Here is a 19,770-nt window from a genome sequence, read left to right as displayed (position 1 = left end):
CACGCCTCCTGAGCTGTCATAGGGAGAGAGCTGCAGCAGAAAGGACGCAACTCCTGAGCTGTCATAGGGAGAGAGCTGCAGCAGAAAGGACACCCCTCCTGAGCTGTCATAGGGAGAGAGCTGCAGCAGGAAGGACGCAACTCCTAAGCTGTCATAGGGAGAGAGCTGCAGCAGAAAGGACACACCTCCTGAGCTGTCATAGGGAGAGAGCTGCAGAAGGCGGCTTTCTCCTCTCTCACCATTGAAAACACGTACATGATCGGCCGAGCAGAATCTGCATGTGTATGGGGGAGTCGTGAGAGGTCGTTGTCAGCCGAACAGGTGTATGGGCAATTCCACATTTGCCATAGCCCCTCCTTGTACTTTTTATTTTTTAACCCTCCGATTGTCATGCAGATGTGGTGTATGTAGGACACAAGCCCAATGACAGTGCCAGCAGTACAGTTCCCAGCGCCCACTACACTGCTGCCAGCGCCAACCACTGAGCCCCAATAACGTTTAGATATATATCCTGGCTCTGGACCCCCTAGTCATTAGGACAACAATAATCTATAATATCCATGCTCAGATGCACTCTTGGTATGTCCTATAGGTCAGATGTGATAGATCACAGCCTTAGTGTAAGACCCTGCAGTGACTCCTATCTGGGTCCTGAGAGAAGCAGCAGCTGCAGAGGACTCCATTGCTATAATACAGGGACTGCAGACGGAACCGGCCCCGTACACACCGGCGGAGCTGCCGCTGATCGCCGCCCCTTTCATCACCTCCACGTGTCCACCAACAACACTCCGCTAGCTTCCGGGTCTGGTCGGCCACGCCTCCCTCGCCTCGTCATTGGCCTAATAGAATGTGTGGGCTTCCGTGATTGGTCAGAGCGCGCGGTGACGTAAGGGGGGGAATCCTCTGGACTGAGACAGGTGGAGAAGTGTTTATTGTAGCCCAGATCCGCCTGACACCCGGAAACTGACACCCAGCTCACCCTGTACTGTGTATACAGCACTCTGCCCACCTCACCCGGATTATGGAGGCGGGTCATCGGCTCACTCACTGCCCTGAAGGCTGTGTCTATTGAGGAGGATGAGAAGACCACCAGAGACCCCCCTAGAGTCTGCAGGTGACAAGCCCCCACCAGTATGCACCCTGCCTTGTGGCTGGCACTGGGCCTCGTACAGGTCCTACAGGTGAGTTACGTCCAGAATAGTGGCCTTCAACCTGGAGCTCTGCAGCAGGTGTGAAACTACAACTCCCAGCAGGGTTGTGTCAAGATATGCTGGGAGTTGTAGCTTCACAAACTCTAGAAAGCCTTTTGGGCTAACACCTCTGGTCTAAGATATAGCATCGGTCTGACAGGGTTTGCTGGGATAGCTCTACCACTGCATCATTGCTGGGATCTGTAGTTCCACCACTGCATCATTGCTGGGATCTGTAGTTCCACCACTGCATCATAGCTGGGATCTGTAGTTCCACCACTGCATCATTGCTGGGATCTGTAGTTCCACCACTGCATCATAGCTGGGATCTGTAGTTCCACTACTGCACTATAGCTGGGATCTGTAGTTCCGCCACTGCACAATAGCTGGGATCTGTAGTTCCGCCACTACACCATAGCTGGAGTCTGAAGTTCAACCACTGCACAATTCCTGGGATCTGTAGTTCCACCACTGCACCATTGCTGGGATCTGTAGTTCCACCACTGCATCATTGCTGGGATCTGTAGTTCCACCACTGCATCATTGCTGGGATCTGTAGTTCCACCACTGCATCATTGCTGGGATCTGTAGTTCCACCACTGCATCATTGCTGGGATCTGTAGTTCCACCACTGCACCATAGCTGGGATCTGTAGTTCCACCACTGCACCATAGCTGGGATCTGTAGTTCCACCACTGCACCATTGCTGGGATCTGTAGTTCCACCACTGCACCATAGCTGGGATCTGTAGTTCCACCACTGCACCATAGCTGGGATCTGTAGTTCCACCACTGCACCATAGCTGGGATCTGTAGTTCCACCACTGCACAATTCCTGGGATCTGTAGTTCCACCACTGCACCATTGCTGGGATCTGTAGTTCCACCACTGCACCATTGCTGGGATCTGTAGTTCCACCACTGCATCATTGCTGGGATCTGTAGTTCCACCACTGCATCATTGCTGGGATCTGTAGTTCCACCACTGCATCATTGCTGGGATCTGTAGTTCCACCACTGCATCATAGCTGGGATCTGTAGTTCCACCACTGCACCATAGCTGGGATCTGTAGTTCCACCACTGCACCATAGCTGGGATCTGTAGTTCCACCACTGCACCATTGCTGGGATCTGTAGTTCCACCACTGCACAAATCCTGGGATCTGTAGTTCCACCACTGCACCATTGCTGGGATCTATAGATCCAGCACTGCATCATTCCTGGGATCTGTAGTTCCATGATTGCTTGACCCGTTCACACAAGGGAGTAGATCTTGATGCATCTCTATGATAAACATGCCGGTTACACGAGATGTGAGAGCTGTCATAGTCCCTTTATAAATGTGGGGCGTAGAGATGAGTGACATGATGTCTGAGCCGGAGTCCACTGGCCGTGAAGCAGTTAATCCATGTCCCTGCCCAGAGATTAATATCTGTCAGGGCTTGGTTTAACCCCTTCCGCTCTTCTCTGAAGCTTAATTAGTAGATTTTAATTGGCTGCCTTGCCCTTTAGGCGCAATTTTAAAAAACAACAACATAAAACATCACATTAGGGATAATGTGATGTTTTATGTTGTTTTTTTTAAAGTAGGGGGGGGGGGGGGAATTCAAAATCTGAAAGAACTTCAAGAAATAGGAAATGTAAAAATGAGTCATGCATCCTCCGTTTTCCAGATCTCTGCTTGCTGTCATGCAGTCGGAACTTTCATTGTATACTGCCAATGAATATAAATTCTTCCTGGTCACGTGGTGGACGCACAGGGACCACGGCTCTGATAACCGTACACTAAGGCTGGGGCTAAATGGTGATCTTGACTGCGTCACGCTTCACAGACCGAAAATTGCGCTTCCAAAACTTCTAAGTATTGTGAAAGTGAATGGAGTTGGGCTGCGACTCGGGTTTGCCGCGAAAAGTCACAAGAAATCTAGCCGCTATACGACTCTGTTCACATTCGATGTGGGCCATGTTTGGTTTCATCCTGGGTGTCGGCGTCAAGACCGCCGTGTAGCCCCAGTCTTAGGCCTCATGCACATGTCCAATCCCATGGTCCGTGTCCGATCCGAAAAAAAGGCAGATCAGACACAGACCAACCATTTCTATGGGTCTGCAAAAAAAACAGCACACGGATGAAATCCGGGTGCAGTCTGCATCCGTGCGGCCGGGCCGCAGGTGATGGAACCGGTTATGCCTGTTTTACGGAGAAGAATAGACATTTATACAGTGGATTCCACAAAAATCACAGATTTCATCTGTATTGTGGCGGAAAGAAAGCACTTCACAGAAATGTCCGAGAGAAATCTGCCTTGTGTGACTTCAACCTAACTACCGGTATAATGAGGCTCCTATTGAATGACAGCAAGCAAAGATCTTGAAAACTGAGCGAAATGGAGAGGTACAGAACATATATTGAGAAAAAATAAAGAATTTTATCTAGAAAATCCCTTTAAGATAAGAGTCAGCCCTGTCCTGTGCCGCTGATCCCTGTCTGTCCCGTGTATTTGGGGTGAGAGGCGGCCATGTTGTCCTATTGTAGGCCACAGTGTTGTATCTCGTCCAGCAGCGGCCATCGGACGACGCAAACCATGTTATCTTACATCACTATGGACGCAGCGTTACCGAGGCCTAGTAAATACACTGCGGCAATGGAGACCTTAAAGGATTTTTTGGGTGATTCTAACTGAATTTTAATGACTTGAACTGGAAAATAAACCAAATGGTAATAAACGGTAGTAAATTTTGTGCTGTTCCCACGTTGACGATGCCGCCGACGCCACCCCTTCCTGTTTTATAGTATATTGGGCCTCCATTGTCAAAAGGGTCTAAAAGGGAAGCAGTCTTTGTTGCCCATGGCAACCAATCGGAGCTCAGCTTTCATTTCTAAAACTGCTCTGGGGAAATGAAAGCTGAGCTGTGATTGGCAGCATATAGCGCGCCTCCGCTGTGTAATACAAAGAGTATCCGGTTCTCTTATGGAAACCCTGCCACCCGAATCAATATTTGCTACTGCGGATGACAGGCGTACATTACATAAAGGAATTCACACCTGCAGGCTCAGTATTCAGAGTGTAAACCTGCTTAAAGGGGACTTCCACCTGCAAAGTGCCTATGGCTACAGTCAGCATCCATGGGGACGTATAACATTAGAAAAACAGAGCCACTTTTGTCCTGTGGTTGCTTTGGGTATTGCAGGTCGGTATTCTTTCAAGTGAAAGAAGCTGAACTACGCAACCTATGGACTCCCAGATTAGAAATAAAGGGATTTTTTTTTTTTATCTTAAAGGGGTTGTTGCAAGATTTATGGGGGTAAGTGTCTGTGTCAAAAAGGTGATTGGTGGGGATGGAGGGTGTTGGACTCCCACCGATCACAGTTTTGAAGAAGGGCCTCCTCACGACTTACTGAGCACAGCGCCATCCATTGTATAGGGGCTGTGCTTGGTATTGCATCCCAGGCTCATTCATTTGAATGGGCACATAGGCACTGTGACGTCACTGGCCTCTTCTAACAACTGATCGGCGGAGGTGTCTGGAGTTGAAAACCTATCCTGAGGATAGGCCATTAAAATTGAACTCCCAGAAACACCCCTTTTAAATCTTAGGGGACGACCCTTAAAGGTGGAGCCTGTCTTTAAATTCCCAGATCTACCTTTACTGGGATTTTCTACCCGCTGACGGCTTCTCCTGCGTCATCCTGCCACTTTGATAGCAGACTTTCCAAACCGAATGGCCATCTCATTGTCTGGGATTGCTGAATTTGTAGTTCCCCCCCCACAAAGCCTGTGCTGTGGGACCATAAATCCCAGCCTGCCCTGGCTGGCAATAGTAAGACTTTTGGTGGATTTATCACCTATATTATGTTATTCTCTGACCCCACTAATCGCACACGGTCTTGTGAACGCCGCGCAAAAGAGAATTTGCTGGACTTGTGTCATTCACTTTTCATCCCGGCATGAGTCGACAACATGAAGTCAGGGGGGGCTTCTGGAGACCGCATCCTGATTGCACATGTCATCCCGTGTGTTGCACCAGTCCGGTTTCACGTGTGTCACTCCGGGTCATGTGTCTCTTGCGCGTTTCTATTGTCTGAGGCGCCTGGATTAATCCACCCATTGTGCAAACAGTGCAGAGAGCAGGTGTGCGAGCTGGGGCTGTGTCCGCCGGGGAGGTGCGTTTCAATGGGTCGGTATATAGAGTGCCCAAGTACTGTCTGCTGATAGAAGGGGGGGGTTGTACTGCTGCCTGCGCAGGCTAGAGTGTAAATGACAGGGGTATGCCTGAGCCTCTGATTCAACCTGAAGGGGTGGAATTGTGGATCTGTGAGCAGTTGTAGCTGTCTGTGTACTACTGACGGCATGTATGAACCCAGCCTGAACATGAGGGCAGGGCGGGGATGGCAGTTTTATAAAATGCTCTTTTTCAAAATGTAGCTCCCCAATGACTAAGCACCCAGGAAGGCCTATACAGGACTGTCCTTGAGGAAATCGAGGGGAAGACAAATATACAGAGCCGGGAACATTAGTATATATCGTACAGCTGCTCTCATGGGCATTGGACAGGTGCCCAGTATTGTATGGTAATTTACAGTGCAAGTTCAATTGTATAAGGCCCCTTTTCACACGAGCGAGTTTTCCGCGCGGGTGCAATGCGTGACGTGAACGCATAGCACCCGCACTGAATCCTGACCCATTCATTTCAATAGGCCTGTGTACATGAGCGTTGTTTTTCACGCATCAGTTCTGCGTTGCGTGAAAAACGCAACATGTTCTATATTCAGCGTTTTTCACGCAGCCCCGGCCCCATAGAAGTGAATGGGGCTTCAGTGAAAAACGCATCGCATCCGGAAGCAAGTGCGGAGGCGATGCGTTTTTCACTGATGGTTGCTAAGAGATGTTGTTTGTAAACCTTCAACTTTTTTATCACGCGCGTGAAAAACACATCAAAACGCATTGCACCCGCGTGGAAAAAACTGAACGCAATTGCAGACAAAACTGACTGAACTTGCTTGCAAAATGGTGCGAAGTTTCACTGAATGCATCTGGAGCCAATCCGCCATGCTCGTGTGAAAGAGGCCTTATACTCCAGAGCTGCACTCACTATTCTGCTGGTGTGTACATACATTACATTACTTATCCTGTACTGATTCTGAGTTACATCTTGCATTATACTCCAGAGCTGCACTCACTATTCTGCTGGTGCAGTCACTGTGTACATACATTACATTACTTATCCTGTACTGATCCTGAGTTACATCCTGTATTATACTCCAGAGCTGCACTCACTATTCTGCCGGTGCAGTCACTGTGTACATACATTACATTACTTACCCTGTACTGATCCTGAGTCACATCCTGTATGATACTCCAGAGCTGCACTCACTATTCTGCTGGTGGAGTCACTGGGGGAGATTTACCAAAACTGGTGTAAAGGAAAACCAATCAGAGTCCACCTTTCATTTGTCAGATCTCCTTTGGAAATGAAAGGTGGAATCTGATTGGTTGCTTTGTGCAACTAAGCCAGTTCTACTGATAAATCTCCTCCACTGTGTACATATAGTACATTGTGGTGCTGGTCCGGAGGTAAAGTTTTTGGACCTTTTGGTGCCTCGCTCATCATCCGGTAAGGGTATGAGCTCTCGATACACCAATGCAAAGTGATAGTGAAGCAGTTGCCTATCACAACCAATAAGATTCCAGCTCTCATTTCTCAGAGGCTCTTTGGCAGATGACAGCAGCCTCCTGATTGGTTGCTGTGGGCAGAGTCCTTCTGTCTCTGTGCCCCATGAAAAATAATTCAATTCAAGTCTAAATGGTAGTAATTAAGGTGACGACTAATGAGCGTGATGTCTTTTACTGCAGTGTGAGACCGGAGCGTCAGTCTCTCTGCCGGAATCCATGCTGTTTGTGTCTACACTGGACGGAAAATTTCACGCTGTTAGTAAGAAAAGCGGAGATGTGCTGTGGACCTTAAAAGACGGTAAGCCTCTCCCGTGGGCCTTCCCGCCATCATTAGTGACCTGTCAGTAGATAGCCTTGGCCCCTCACTGATCAGCAGAATGAACAGGCCTCTGCACAGCGCCATACATACGAAATGGCCGTGCCTGTTACTTCAGCTGCGGATTCACAGAGACATCTGCGTTGGATTTGTCTTGGTCTTATTGTCTTCGGAGTTGCCCTCACACACGGAGACTCGCAGCTTCAATGATCTTGTTGCCCGAGGAACCCTACGAGTCCTGTACTGATCCCCTCTAATTATCGGATCCACCGTCACCGCTTCTCCTAAACATTCTCAGGTTTCCTGACTCTCCGTATCCATAACTGCAACTAACAGAAGGTGCAGCCGTTTGTTTTGGCCACCTGCCAGCCTTTTGTAGCGTCTTTGCACTATAGCCCTTAAAGGGGTTGTCCAGGATTAGAAAAACATGGCTGCTTCCGCTTCCTTCCGAAAAAAAGTGCCACACTTGTCCATGAGTTGTGTCTGGTATCACAGCTTGGCTCACTTGGAGTTGGTGAAAAGCTGCAATACCACACGCAACCTGTGTACAGGGGTGGTGCTGTTCTTTGTAACGTAGCAACCATATTTTTCTGATCCTGGGCAACTCCTTTGTTGTAGTGTTTTTGCATAAGGGTACATTCAGACAGCAGATTTTCCTGCACGGAAGAAATCCGCTTGGATTTATGACGTAGTTTTGCGTGCCGTGTTTAATGGAGTAAATCTACATGGAGCCGCAGTCATGAAGGGACACATAACGTCTTGTCGCGGTTCGGAAATGGGCATGGAAATAATCTGTGGACAGCAGCGAGGAATCCCATCGTACAAAGTGGAAGGTGGTTTCCATTTTGGATACTGCAAGGATTTCGGCGTGGAAATCTGCACACAACATCCTCTGTGTAAACAAGCTCTTAAGTGAATTTTACCCTAAATTATAAAAGCTCCAGTTTGGATCTTGTTTATATCATAAGTTTTTTTTATAGGGCATCTGTCAGCAGTTTTGTACCTATGACACTGGCTGACCTGTTACATGTGCGCTTGGCAGCTGAAGGCATCTGTGTTGGTGCCATGTTCATATGTGCCCGCATTGCTGAGAAAAATGATGTTTTAGTGTATTTAAATGAGCCTCTGGGAGCAACGGGGGCGTTACCATTACACCTAGAGGCTCTGCTCTCTGCCGCTCCCTCTCCACTTTGATTGACAGCTATAGTTGTTTTCACATTTACACTGACTGGACCTGTCAATCAAAGTGGAGATGGCGCGACTGAAAAAGTGGAGTCTCTAGGTGTAATGGTAACGCCCCCGTTGCTCCTAGAGTCTCATTTGCATATAATAAAACATAATTTTTCTCAGCAATGCGGACACATATGTACGTGGGACCAACACAGATGCCTTCAGCTGCCAAGCGGATATGTAACAGGTCAGCCAGTGTCATAGGTACAAAACTGCTGACAGGTGCCCTTTTTATTTGTCTAATTTAAAGGGGTACTCTGACCTCTGTCTGTTAAAGGGGTTCTACAGTTTGTTTTAACTGATGATCTATCCTCTGGATAGATCATCAGCATCTGATCGGCGGGGGTCCGACACCCAGGACCCCCACCGATCAGCTGTTTGAGAAGGCAGCAGCGCTCCAGCAGCGGCGCGGCCTTCTCACTGTTTACCGCTGGCCCAGTGACGTCACGACTAGTATCAACTGGCCTGGGCGGGGCTAACCTCTGTTCAAACAGCTAATCGGTGGGGGACCCAGGTGTCGGACCCTGCCGATCAGATGCTGATGATCTATCCAGAGGATAGATCATCAGTTAAAACAAACTGTAGAACCCCTTTAAGTCTAGGTCCCACTTCTATCTGTCTGGAGAAAGGGGATCTGTTCACCCTCTTCCTGACGAGTTTGCAAGCAGCATCCAAGGACTGAATGGTGAGGAGGGGGGGGGGGGGGGTAGCATTCAAGTCTATATAAGGGGGCATTCACATGCCCGTATCAGTTTGCCGTCTGCAAATTGCAGATGTGCAAAACACGGATACTGTTCTGCATTCTACATTTTGGGGATCAGCACGTTCCGCCCTTTGTTCAAAATGAACAAGTATAGGACATGTTCCTTTTTTTTTTTTTTTTTGCGGCGGCGTAGAACGGACATATAAGTGCTGTCCGCATCTTTTGGAACCTTTAAAATGATTTGGTCCGCATATGATCCAAAAAAATGCAGATGGATGTGGACCGAAAATACGGTTGTGTGAATGCACCCTTTAGAGAGAGAGTGGAGCAAGCCCCCATTCTCCTGATAAGTGGAGGTCCCAGAGGTGGATGCACTCCTTTTAACATCATTATCAGAATGACTCATTTTACAATCAGAAATGATTCTTGTTAATGACCTGCAGGCGTGGCAGCTTGTATTCTGTGAACGGAGTGATCTGCAAGAGTTTAATTGCAGAACACAGGCTGCTATAAGCTTTTGTGCGTTTTTTCTGATACAGAGCTCTATATCCCCTGCTGGCTGAAACACAACCATAGACTTAAATAATAGAATTCTGCCTGCCTGCAGTCACCACTAGGTGGAGCTTACTTTTATATGGATTTATTAATGAATAGAATGGAAGATGTATTTAAAAAAAAAAGTTGTGTGCGCCCTCTAGTGGATGCCTTCATTTTTCAAAAAAGCATAAAATTCCTTTTTTTTTGCGCCTCTAGTGCTGCAGCTTTTTTGAGTTATAAGTAGAAATGTTTGTATGTTATATTGTGTGTTTTACAATGGAAATCTGATGTCTGTCTTGTATCTTCTCTTTTAGATCCTGTGATTCAAGTACCGTTCTACGTGTCTGAGTAAGTGCAGCATTCACAGCATTCATAGAGAGTGGTTAGTGCAAGATCCTTTTTCTTATCAGAGTAAGGGCTCATTCAAACGGCCGTAGTGTTTTGCGGTCCGCAAATTGCAGATCCCCAAAACACGGATACTGGTCATGTGCGTTCTGGGCCGGCACCATGATAGAAATGTCTGCGATTGTGGACAAGAATAGGACATGCTCTATCTTTTTTGCGGGGCCGCGGAACGGAACTACAGATGCGGACAGCACACCGTGTGCTGTCTGCATCTTTTGCGGCCCCATTGAAATGAATGGGTCCGCACCCGTTCTGCAAAATTGCAAAACGTATGTGGACCTATTCATACGGTCATCAATCGTCCTAATAGGGGCTTCCCTGCAGTCTCCTCTAGGCACACAGTTTTGTAATCTTCTGTGGTTTTTGTTTAGCCTTTGTTTAGCTTGAGATACAATATACAGATTCGCCGCTGTATTGTGTTTGAAAGCTTATGCTGAGACTTGTAGTTCCACAACAGCCAACTATGATTTCTAAAACTGCTGCCTTTTGTCTCACAGACCAGCTTTCCTGCCAGACCCCAGCGATGGGAGCTTGTACATCTTGGGGGGAAGAAATAAGGAAGGACTCATGGTAAGTCCATGTTTTATTATTGTGCAATTCTAGATGTATCACGTTGGGGAAGCTTATTGTATGTCTAGCCATGAGTCAAGAGGAACCGCTATGGGTACCAACACTGGTCCAGAATTTTCCATCTCCAAATGTTTACCCAAGCAGCGTGCAAACCACTATCCTGGTATTTACAGCCTTGTCATAGTGGTTGTCCTCTGTATCAGCGACTAGGATCATCTGTATGCAGTTCAAGTAAAGGTCTAAGGGTGCCCATGGCAGGACCACTAGTCACAATGGTATATACGGAGTTACATATGAACAAGAATAATAAAATGAATATTTTAGGATCCTAAAAGAAAGTTTGGATTGCTGCTTAGGCTACTTTCACATTAGCATTTTTGCGGATCCGTCATGGATCTGCAAAAAAGCTTCCGTTACAATAATACAACCGCCTGCATCCGTCATGAACGGATCTGGTTGTATTATGTCTTCTATAGCCATGACGGGTCCGTCTTGAGCACCATTGAAAGTCAACGGGGGACGGATCTGTTTTTTATTGTGTCAGAGAAAACGGATCCGTCCTGGCACACAATGTAAGTCAATGGGGACGGATCCGTTTTCTCTGACACAATAAAAAAACGGATCCGTCCCCCATTGACTTTCAATGGTGTTCAAGACGGACCCGTTTCACTCCGCTGCATCAGGCGGACAGCAAAACGCTGCATGCAGCGTTTTGGTGTCCGTCTCCAGAGCAGAATGGTGACTGAACGGAGGCAAACTGATGCATTCTGAGCGGATCCTTCCTCATTCAGAATGCATTAGGGCAAAACTGATCCGTTTCGGACCGCTTCTGAGAGCCCATGACGGGTCTCCGAAACGAAAAGCCAAAACGCCAGAGTGAAAGTAGCCTTAGCTGTTTAGTTAGGCTACTTTCACACTTGCGTTTTCCGGTATTGAGATCCGGCAGAGGATTTCAATACCAGAATAAAATGTTTGCATTTAGTCCCCATGCATTCTGAATGGAAAGATATCTGTTCAGGATGCATCAGGATGTCTTCTGTTTGGCAGCATTCCGTTTTGTGACTGGTCATAAAAACTGAAAAAATAGATCTGCCACTGAAAACAATGTAAGTCAATGGTGACGGATCCGTTTTCTTAGGAGCCTAAAAAAAACTGATCAATGTATTTAGTGACGGATCCGTTTTTTTCCATTTTGATTTCACACAACTGAATCCTAACCGAACGGATGCATCGTGATGTGCAAAATCAAAACGTATCCGTTTTATTCCGGTATTGAGATCCTCTGCCTCTGATCTCAATACCGGAATTAACGACGCAAGTGTCAAGGCCAGTTTGGATGCTGATCTTATTAAAGGGATCTGTTACTAGGAAATTCACTGATAAACCAGGCACAATGCCTTGTAAGCTAGCTCAGCCAAATGTAATCAGTGATCTGTTGCTTCATTCGGGAGAAAAAGCACTATTAGTCCATATGCAAATGAGCAGTTAAGTGCACAGAGGGCGGGCTTAAGCTGCTCTGTGCACCTTTGCTCCTCCTGCTTCCTCCTTCAGCCCTTATCTCTCTTTCTTGATGGGCAGCACCTGGCAAGATGACCATGCAGGAACCTGACCCTGTCAGAGGACGCAGGAGGAGCAAGGGTGCACAGAGTGGACTGGGCCCGCCCTTGATGCACTTAACTGCTCATTGATCGCTAAGTGATAGGTATCATTACCTTCAGCTGAGGTGGACTTACAAGGCAGTGTGGCAGTGAATTTCCTGGGGACAGGTTCCATTTAAGTTCCCGGTGCCTTAACATTTGTGATTCCATATTCCCTAGAAATTACCCTTCACCATCCAGGAACTGGTCCAGTCCTCCCCCTGCCGCAGCTCTGATGGAATCCTCTATACAGGTAATGGCAGCCTTCTGTGCAATGTATACTACTAGTGTCTGGGTATTCTGATGGGAGGGGCCACATTTAGGGCCACATAACAATCTGCCTGTGATTCAATCTGGACAGGGAAGAAGCAGGACACCTGGTTCGTTTTGGATCCGAAGTCAGGAGAGAAGCAGACCACGCTGTCCACGGAATCGTCTGACGGCCTGTGTCCTTCCACTCCTCTCCTGTACATAGGACGGACACGTGAGTTCCACAGATGCACGCCGTCTCACACATGCTCTACACCTCCGCTAAGTTAAAGGGCTGTCTCTTAATGACTAGCCGCTCTTACATAGGAACTGACCCGTTGTGGGTCCAGCTTCTCAATCCAGTCCGATTAAAGCTGACCGCATAATGCATGGATGGGGCAGGTCCACCGAAACAAGGACCACCATTACAGGGCGCCTCTGCACTCTGACCCTTAGAGGGGGACCACCCTCTGTGAAGCCCATGTGAGACAACCCCTTTAAAGCTTACTTATTGTATAATGCAGCTTTCCAATAGGACTTGGAGTTTCAATTCCTCACCGATTTTAGTTTGTGATTGCTGTCAGCGAATGGAAACAGTAAATCCGCCTCGACCACATACGACTGACACATCACTTGGTGTGCGAAGGGCTAGCCCAGCAGAGGTTTTCAGGTCTCTAGAAATAAATGGTTGCACTCACTGACAGCAAGCAGAGATCTTGAAACAAGAAATGTGATGAATTGGTTGAGACACAAAGTATGTTTATACAGTTTTATTACTTTTCATTAGGGCGTACTTTTGAAGGAGTTTTCCAGGAATTCAATATTAAAGGGGCTGTCCTATCTTGGACTTTGGGGGCTTATCGCTAGGATATGCCCCCAATGTCTGATTGAGGTGCGACCCGCACCTATCGTTAGACCGGAGCCCGCAAAGTGCAGGAGGGAGCACTGCAAATGCGCGGCAGCCCTTCATTAATTTGTGTGGGACTGCCGAAAATAGCAGAGCAGCGCGTTCTGCTATTTTCGGACGTCCCATTGAAATCAATGGGAAGCGCGATGCACAAGCACGGCCACCGCTCCATTCACTTCTATGGGTCTTACGGAAATAGCCGAGCCAGTGTTTGGCTATTTTCAGGAGTCCCATAGAAATGAATGGAGGGCTCCATTCTAAGGATAGGTGTGGGTCCCAGAAGTGGGACCCGCATCTATTAGACATTGGGGGCATATGCTAGCGATATGCCCCCAATGTCCAATATGGGACAACCCCTTTTTTAATGACCTTTCCTAACTGAGTGGTGAGAGTCTGACTCCTGGTGTCCCCGCCGATCAGCAGTTTAAAGGGGCTGCAGTGTTTGGACAAGCCCATAGGCCACTTCACAGTATTCCAAGCACAGCGCCGTACATTGTATAGTGGCTGTGCTTGGCACTGCAGCCCCCTTGAATGGAACTGGGCTACACGAAGGCTATGTGACCCATGGACATGACGTCACAGGACGAGGCCTTAGCGCTAACCTAAGATCTCTGACCCCTTCAAACAGCTGATCGGCAGGGGCGCATGGAGTCAGACCCTCACCAATCTGATATTGATGACCTCTTTTGAGGGTAGGTCACCAGTATTGAAATACTGGACAGCCCCATTAAGTGTTCACTGCTGACTGCTATGGTATATTATAGTCCTATTGAGGGTAACCATCTATTACCGTGCAGAGTACATGATCACAATGTATGACACCAAATCCCGGGAACTGCGCTGGAATGCCACCTTCCATGACTACTCCGCTACTCTGTGTGATGAGAACTACGAATACAGTGAGTATAGTAATGCACACGGGCCGCAGGCTGACAGGGCACGCTGGAAATTGTAATTTTGCAACCGCTGGAAAGCAGTAGGTTGGGGGCAACTGTTATACATGGTAGAGAAAGGCATTACGGACATATGTCTTTGCTTTCCATACATCTGAGTTCCCCTTATTTACCATAGAGATGGCTCACTTTGCCTCCACTGGAGACGGGATGCTGGTGACCGCTGACCAGGGGAGCGGAGAAGTGTTATGGATGCAGAATTATGGTTCTCCAGTGGTCGGACTTTTCATGTGGCACCAAGACAGCTTGAGGCGAATCCCGCATCTGAATGTCGCGCTGGAAACCCTCCGTTACTTGACGTTCAATTCCCAGGACATCCGTCTCCTCAAATGGAACTATCAGGCTGTGCAGGATCTGAGCAGCACCAAGACTCACCTGCTGTGAGTACCCTTACCTGCTAGACGCCAGTGGCGTACATAGAGAGGTAAGGGCCCCACAGCAAGGATCAAACCAGGCCCCCCCCCCCCACACAGAGGACATAAGGGTTGCTGCCTAAACCCCTTTTCAATGACCCTTGGGCCTTTTATTCCACTGCCTCATTTGCTAAAAGTTGTTCCTTTTAGAGGGTGGATTCCTGACCAAGTTTTCACCTCCAGTAGAAGAGAGGATGATCCCAACTAAGACTGGGCCCCCTCTTGCCCTGGGCCCCATAACAGTCGCCTGGTCTGCCGCAATGGTAGTTACGCCCCTGGCGGTTACCCTCTTGAGAGCTTTGGTGAAGGTGGTTTACCCGTGTACATTAAAGGGTTTGTGCCAAGTTATTACGTTTTTATCCACAGGATAGGGTATAACTAACTGAACGCTGGAGGTCTGACTGCTAAGACCCCCACCGATCATGAGGAGCAGGGTCCTGTTCTGATGGAGTGGCAGGTCATGTATGCGCCTGCCGCTCCATTCATTCTCTACAGGAGAATGCCCGACCTGCTGCTCCACCACCAGAACAGGGGAACGGGACCCCCATTCTTATAATCAGTGAACCCCCAGCGATCAGCTAGTTATTCCTCTGGAGAGGTCAGCACAGTCTTACACCACATGGACGGCCCATTGATTTCAGTAGGCACCATGTAATACTTAATTTCCCCTGTGGAGGTGCTGCAGGGAAATTAAGCACTTCACGCTGTGCTTCCACACAGATCACAGCTGATCGATGGGGGTCCAAGTAATCAATTTTTTGACCTGGAATAACATTTGGGACATTTCTTTCTTTTTTTACAGGCCGTCTCTGTACGTGGGGAAGCACGCCAGCGGATTCTATGCGTCCACGTCGCTGATCCACGAGGGCGTCTCTGTAGTGGTGGGAATATTTTCAATCTGTATTCTTTGTGAGATTTGTTCATGTTCCTCCAATTATCATAATGTCATGTACTGTATAAGGGCGGACTATTTTTGTGGAGTCGTCTCGTCGCTATGGAAGCCCTTCTGAGATTCTGACTTTTCCTAGGGACATTGCATAGATCCAAGTCTATCTCCATGAATTCATAGATCTATCATTGTCAGCTAGGGTGTGGACATTGATGTCGTCCCACGCATTGTCCCTATGACAAAGCTGTACAAAACCAGAAGACGTGTAGTAAGGCTGGGTTCACACCTGAGCGTTTTCGCGCTGTAAAACGCTCAACAGGCAAAAACCAATGATCCCCTATGGCCGGCATCTCAAACTCGCGGCCCTCCAGCTGTTGCAAAACTACAACTCCCAGCATGCCCGGACAGCCTACAGGTATCAGCCTACAGCAGGGCATTGTGGGAGTTGTAGTTTTACAACAGCTGGAGGGCCGCGAGTTTGAGATGCCTGCCCTATGGGCATGGTTCTCACCTGAGCGTTTTACAGCGCGTACGAACGCGCTGTAAAACGCCCTACGCCCCAAGAAGTACAGGAGCTTCTTTGGGGCGTATTGTCGCGCGTTTCCGCACATAGACTTCCGGGAACGCGCGACAATGGGCGTTTGCTTGTTTCCGGAGCCGCGTATGTAAACGCCCGATACAATCGCGCATACAGAGCGCATACAAGTATGCTCAGGTGTGAACCCAGCGTAAGTGTTGTCATCTGGCGTGAAACATCAAGCACTGATAAGGCGGCATTTCTGTTTTTCATGTACATAAAGATACCTTAGGTATTCCTTTTTTTTTTTCTAAGTCATGTTTTGGTATCTCTTCCAGCCCCGGGGAATCACACTGGCCCGGATAGAGGGGCCCACCACTAAGGATGTTACCCTAAAGGAGTCCACGGAGTTTGGTGTCACGCCAACCACAGATGTCAAGTACCCGCTTGGGAGCATTGTATCTGCAAACCAATGGCTGCTTATAGGTAATGGCAGTAGCAAGGGCGGATAGGTGAATGTTACTACATGGCTCACTATGCGGCTGTATTGTGCATGCTTGCTACGGCAGTAGTATTTGTGTACTGTGTAGTGGTCTTATTTAGTTTCTGCTCGGGCACTATTGCATGAAGACCCCCCAATAAGTCTGTCCAGGGGCCACCACAGACCTTGATCCAATCCTGGGTCTACAGGACTCTGTCACCAATGATGTGTGGCTGTACTATGTATGTACACTAAGGCAGTAGTATATAGGCACTGTATAGTGCTATTATTTAATCACTGTTGGGGCAGTATTACTTTAGGTTCACTTCTGCAGTACAGTATTCTGGTAGTCTGTTCCGACAGAGTACTGGAATTATCATATCTGGCCCAGTCAGACGCTACCAGGGCCCAGAAGATCTCTGTCCACTATAATGGCATCCGTCAGGTTTCCGGCAAGAACGACGGATTGCTGCTGGAAAATACCGGCTGCACGCTGCTTTTGTTTTTCAGGCAGAAAGCCGTCATTGTTTGTGGAAACCTGACAGATCCCATTATAGTAACTAAGGATCTGGTGGGCCCTGGCGGTGTCTAGCTATGCCGGATACTGCAATTCTGGTACTCCGCTCCTCTGCCGGAACAGACTACCGGATTTCTAAAACACAGATGTGGACGTAGCCTTAACCTTTACTTAACTCCATCACATAAGACATGGGCACCCAACGTGTGTTCATCCAGGGGCCACTACACACCCTGAGCCAGCCCCCCATCTTCACTGACCCTATGCACTCCTGTTATGGTACAATTTCTGTAGGATCTAACCATGTTGTCTGCAATGTTCCAAATCTTTACATTTAGTCTAGGGGCAAAAGAAGGAGAAGACATGACTTTCAAACAGCAAAAGATCCCTTTTATTAGCAAAAACCTGGGTCTTACCCTTACATCCTAACGATCCAAATGAGCCAATAGGATTGTGGCGTGTTTTAACAAAGAGTGATGTATATACCCCCATAGTATGCATCCGGACGCAATTAAGATATTCTAGCGTGGGAAAACCAAAGCTAAGGAATTCCTTTGTCTAGATACATGACGTCCCCTCTGTAGCCATCTAGCTCTTATACCAAACATTGCAACCTAAGTATATCCAAGACTGAGTTATGTTTAATTAATCCTACTATATCACTCCTTTAATAAAATTAGAAGTCTCACTGGATAACACTTTTTTTTCATCAAGGACACCATGAAGTTCCTCACGTTGTTCACACCACCATGCTCCGAGCATTTCCCGAGACCCTGAGGAGGGATACTGAGACAATAATTCGTGGTCCAGCCCCCAAGACCCTATTTGATGACGTAAGAATAATCCAGAATATTGATCGCCTGGCACCTGTTAAAGGGGTTGTCTCCTCTGAGACAATGGAGACATATTACTAGGGTATGTCCCCATTGTCTGATAGGTGATGGGACCCGCACCTATATCGGGAACAGAACCCCGCAAAGTGATGGCTATTTTAGGCTGTCCCATAGAAAATGAATGGAGGGCGGCTGTGCATGCGCAGTGCGCCCTCCACCACTTTCGGGGCTCTGTTCTCAATATAGGTGTAGGTCCCAGCGGTGGGACCCGCACCTATCGGACAATGGGGTTCATATCCTAGCGTTATGCCCCCATTGCCTGAGATGAGACAACCCCTTTATGATGGTTCTTCAGATTTCTGTCTGGTGCGGGATTGTCATGGAGAGCTTGTGTGGATCAAAATCGCCATCCTCATCGGTCTCTACGTCCTCACTCAATCGAATAGTGGCAATTATGTATGGATATGTAGGGGTACATCAATGTATTTTGTGACCCGAAGGTCCCCACAGCAGCGTTGCACCTGACCGAAATCAGATAGAGCCATGTTGTCGTCAGAATCTTTCAGTAGTGCAGCCTCAGGCTTTAGGCCTGGAACTACAAGCAGTCATATCTCAGCATTAGAGGTAACATCTTAAATATCGGTATTCACATTTTGGCTGAACTCGAAATGTACCTTCCCAGTTTTCACCTGAATTAGTGGCATGTCGTGAAACCCATCCTCTCATCTCCCTGCAGTTTCTGACCCCGCAGAATCAGGGAGGATCCCCTCAGGGCGACACAGTAGGGCGAGTAAAGACGGAAGGTACCACAGAAGAAGCAGGAATTGTTTTACCAGACTCTACGATTACCAATCTGCTTTTCACTGGCATCATCACGCTTCTCCTTGGGGGATGGGTGCTGTTCGGATTCACTTTTCCTAAGGTGAGAGGAGGGGGGGGGGATGTGGTATAATATATCGTCTTTTATTAGGAAGCTGAATGCAGTCTATTGTTCTCTATTGTCAGCCATTTGACTAGGAGGATTAAATATCCTCAATTCCAATTAAAAAAAAGTGAGATTCCCCAGGCATATTTTAAGCCACTACCCCTTGAGAAAGCAGCACGCGAAACGCGCGTTGGGGAGTGGCCTGGTGGTGCTTGTACTTTGCTGTGGACTAAATTGCGGTCAGTATAAATTGAAACGTTGTCCTTTTTTTTTTGGTGGATGTTAATAACTTCTGGTTAGGGGTGGGCGATATGGCCTAAAATCTATATTGCGATATAATTTTAAGCATGTGCGATATGCGATATATATCGCGATATATTGTTTTCTATATTTGGGGGGCGTGTTTAAACTTTTTTTTACTTTTTATTTAATAACTATTAGTCTCCTTAAGGGCTAGAACGTAGAACCCTTGTCATATTCACCCTAATAGAGCTCTATTAGGGTGAATAGGACTTTACACTCTCCCTGCTGCCCTGTGCTTTGTGCACACAGCAGCAGGGAGCTGATCCCCCTCCCCTAAATGGTGCCATCCACAGATCCCCCCCCCCCCCCCCCCTCCCCTAAACGGTGCCATCCCCAGATCCCCCCCCCTCCCCTAAACGGTGCCATCCCCAGATCCCCCCCCCCCCCCTAAACGGTGCCATCCCCAGATCCCCCCCCTCCCCTAAACGGTGCCATCCACAGATCCCCCCCCCCCCCCTAAACGGTGCCACCCACAGATCCCCCCTAAACGGTGCCATCCCCAGATCCCCCCCCTCCCCTAAACGG

At 48.0% G+C, this 19,770-nt stretch overlaps 1 protein-coding gene across 1 annotated transcript in view; it reads left to right on the top strand.

Annotated features, from left to right (window-relative positions):
• Positions 1-900: 900 nt before the first annotated feature.
• Positions 901-19,770, top strand: part of ERN2 (endoplasmic reticulum to nucleus signaling 2) — a 31,748-nt gene continuing 12,878 nt past the window's right edge. The window contains exons 1-12 of the mRNA XM_040440641.1: positions 901-1,181; positions 7,041-7,158; positions 9,961-9,994; positions 10,549-10,621; positions 12,439-12,511; positions 12,620-12,742; positions 14,212-14,313; positions 14,486-14,747; positions 15,583-15,661; positions 16,525-16,672; positions 17,899-18,017; positions 18,754-18,939. Of these exons, the coding sequence (XP_040296575.1) occupies positions 1,134-1,181; positions 7,041-7,158; positions 9,961-9,994; positions 10,549-10,621; positions 12,439-12,511; positions 12,620-12,742; positions 14,212-14,313; positions 14,486-14,747; positions 15,583-15,661; positions 16,525-16,672; positions 17,899-18,017; positions 18,754-18,939 (1,365 nt within the window). The 5' untranslated portion in view covers positions 901-1,133. The remainder of the gene's footprint in view (positions 1,182-7,040; positions 7,159-9,960; positions 9,995-10,548; positions 10,622-12,438; positions 12,512-12,619; positions 12,743-14,211; positions 14,314-14,485; positions 14,748-15,582; positions 15,662-16,524; positions 16,673-17,898; positions 18,018-18,753; positions 18,940-19,770) is intronic.

Source organism: Bufo bufo, chromosome 7 (assembly GCF_905171765.1).
Source record: "Bufo bufo chromosome 7, aBufBuf1.1, whole genome shotgun sequence".
NCBI lineage: Eukaryota > Metazoa > Chordata > Amphibia > Anura > Bufonidae > Bufo > Bufo bufo.
The sequence above is the reverse complement of the archived record's forward strand: the minus strand, read 5'-3'. Positions and strand labels throughout refer to the sequence as shown.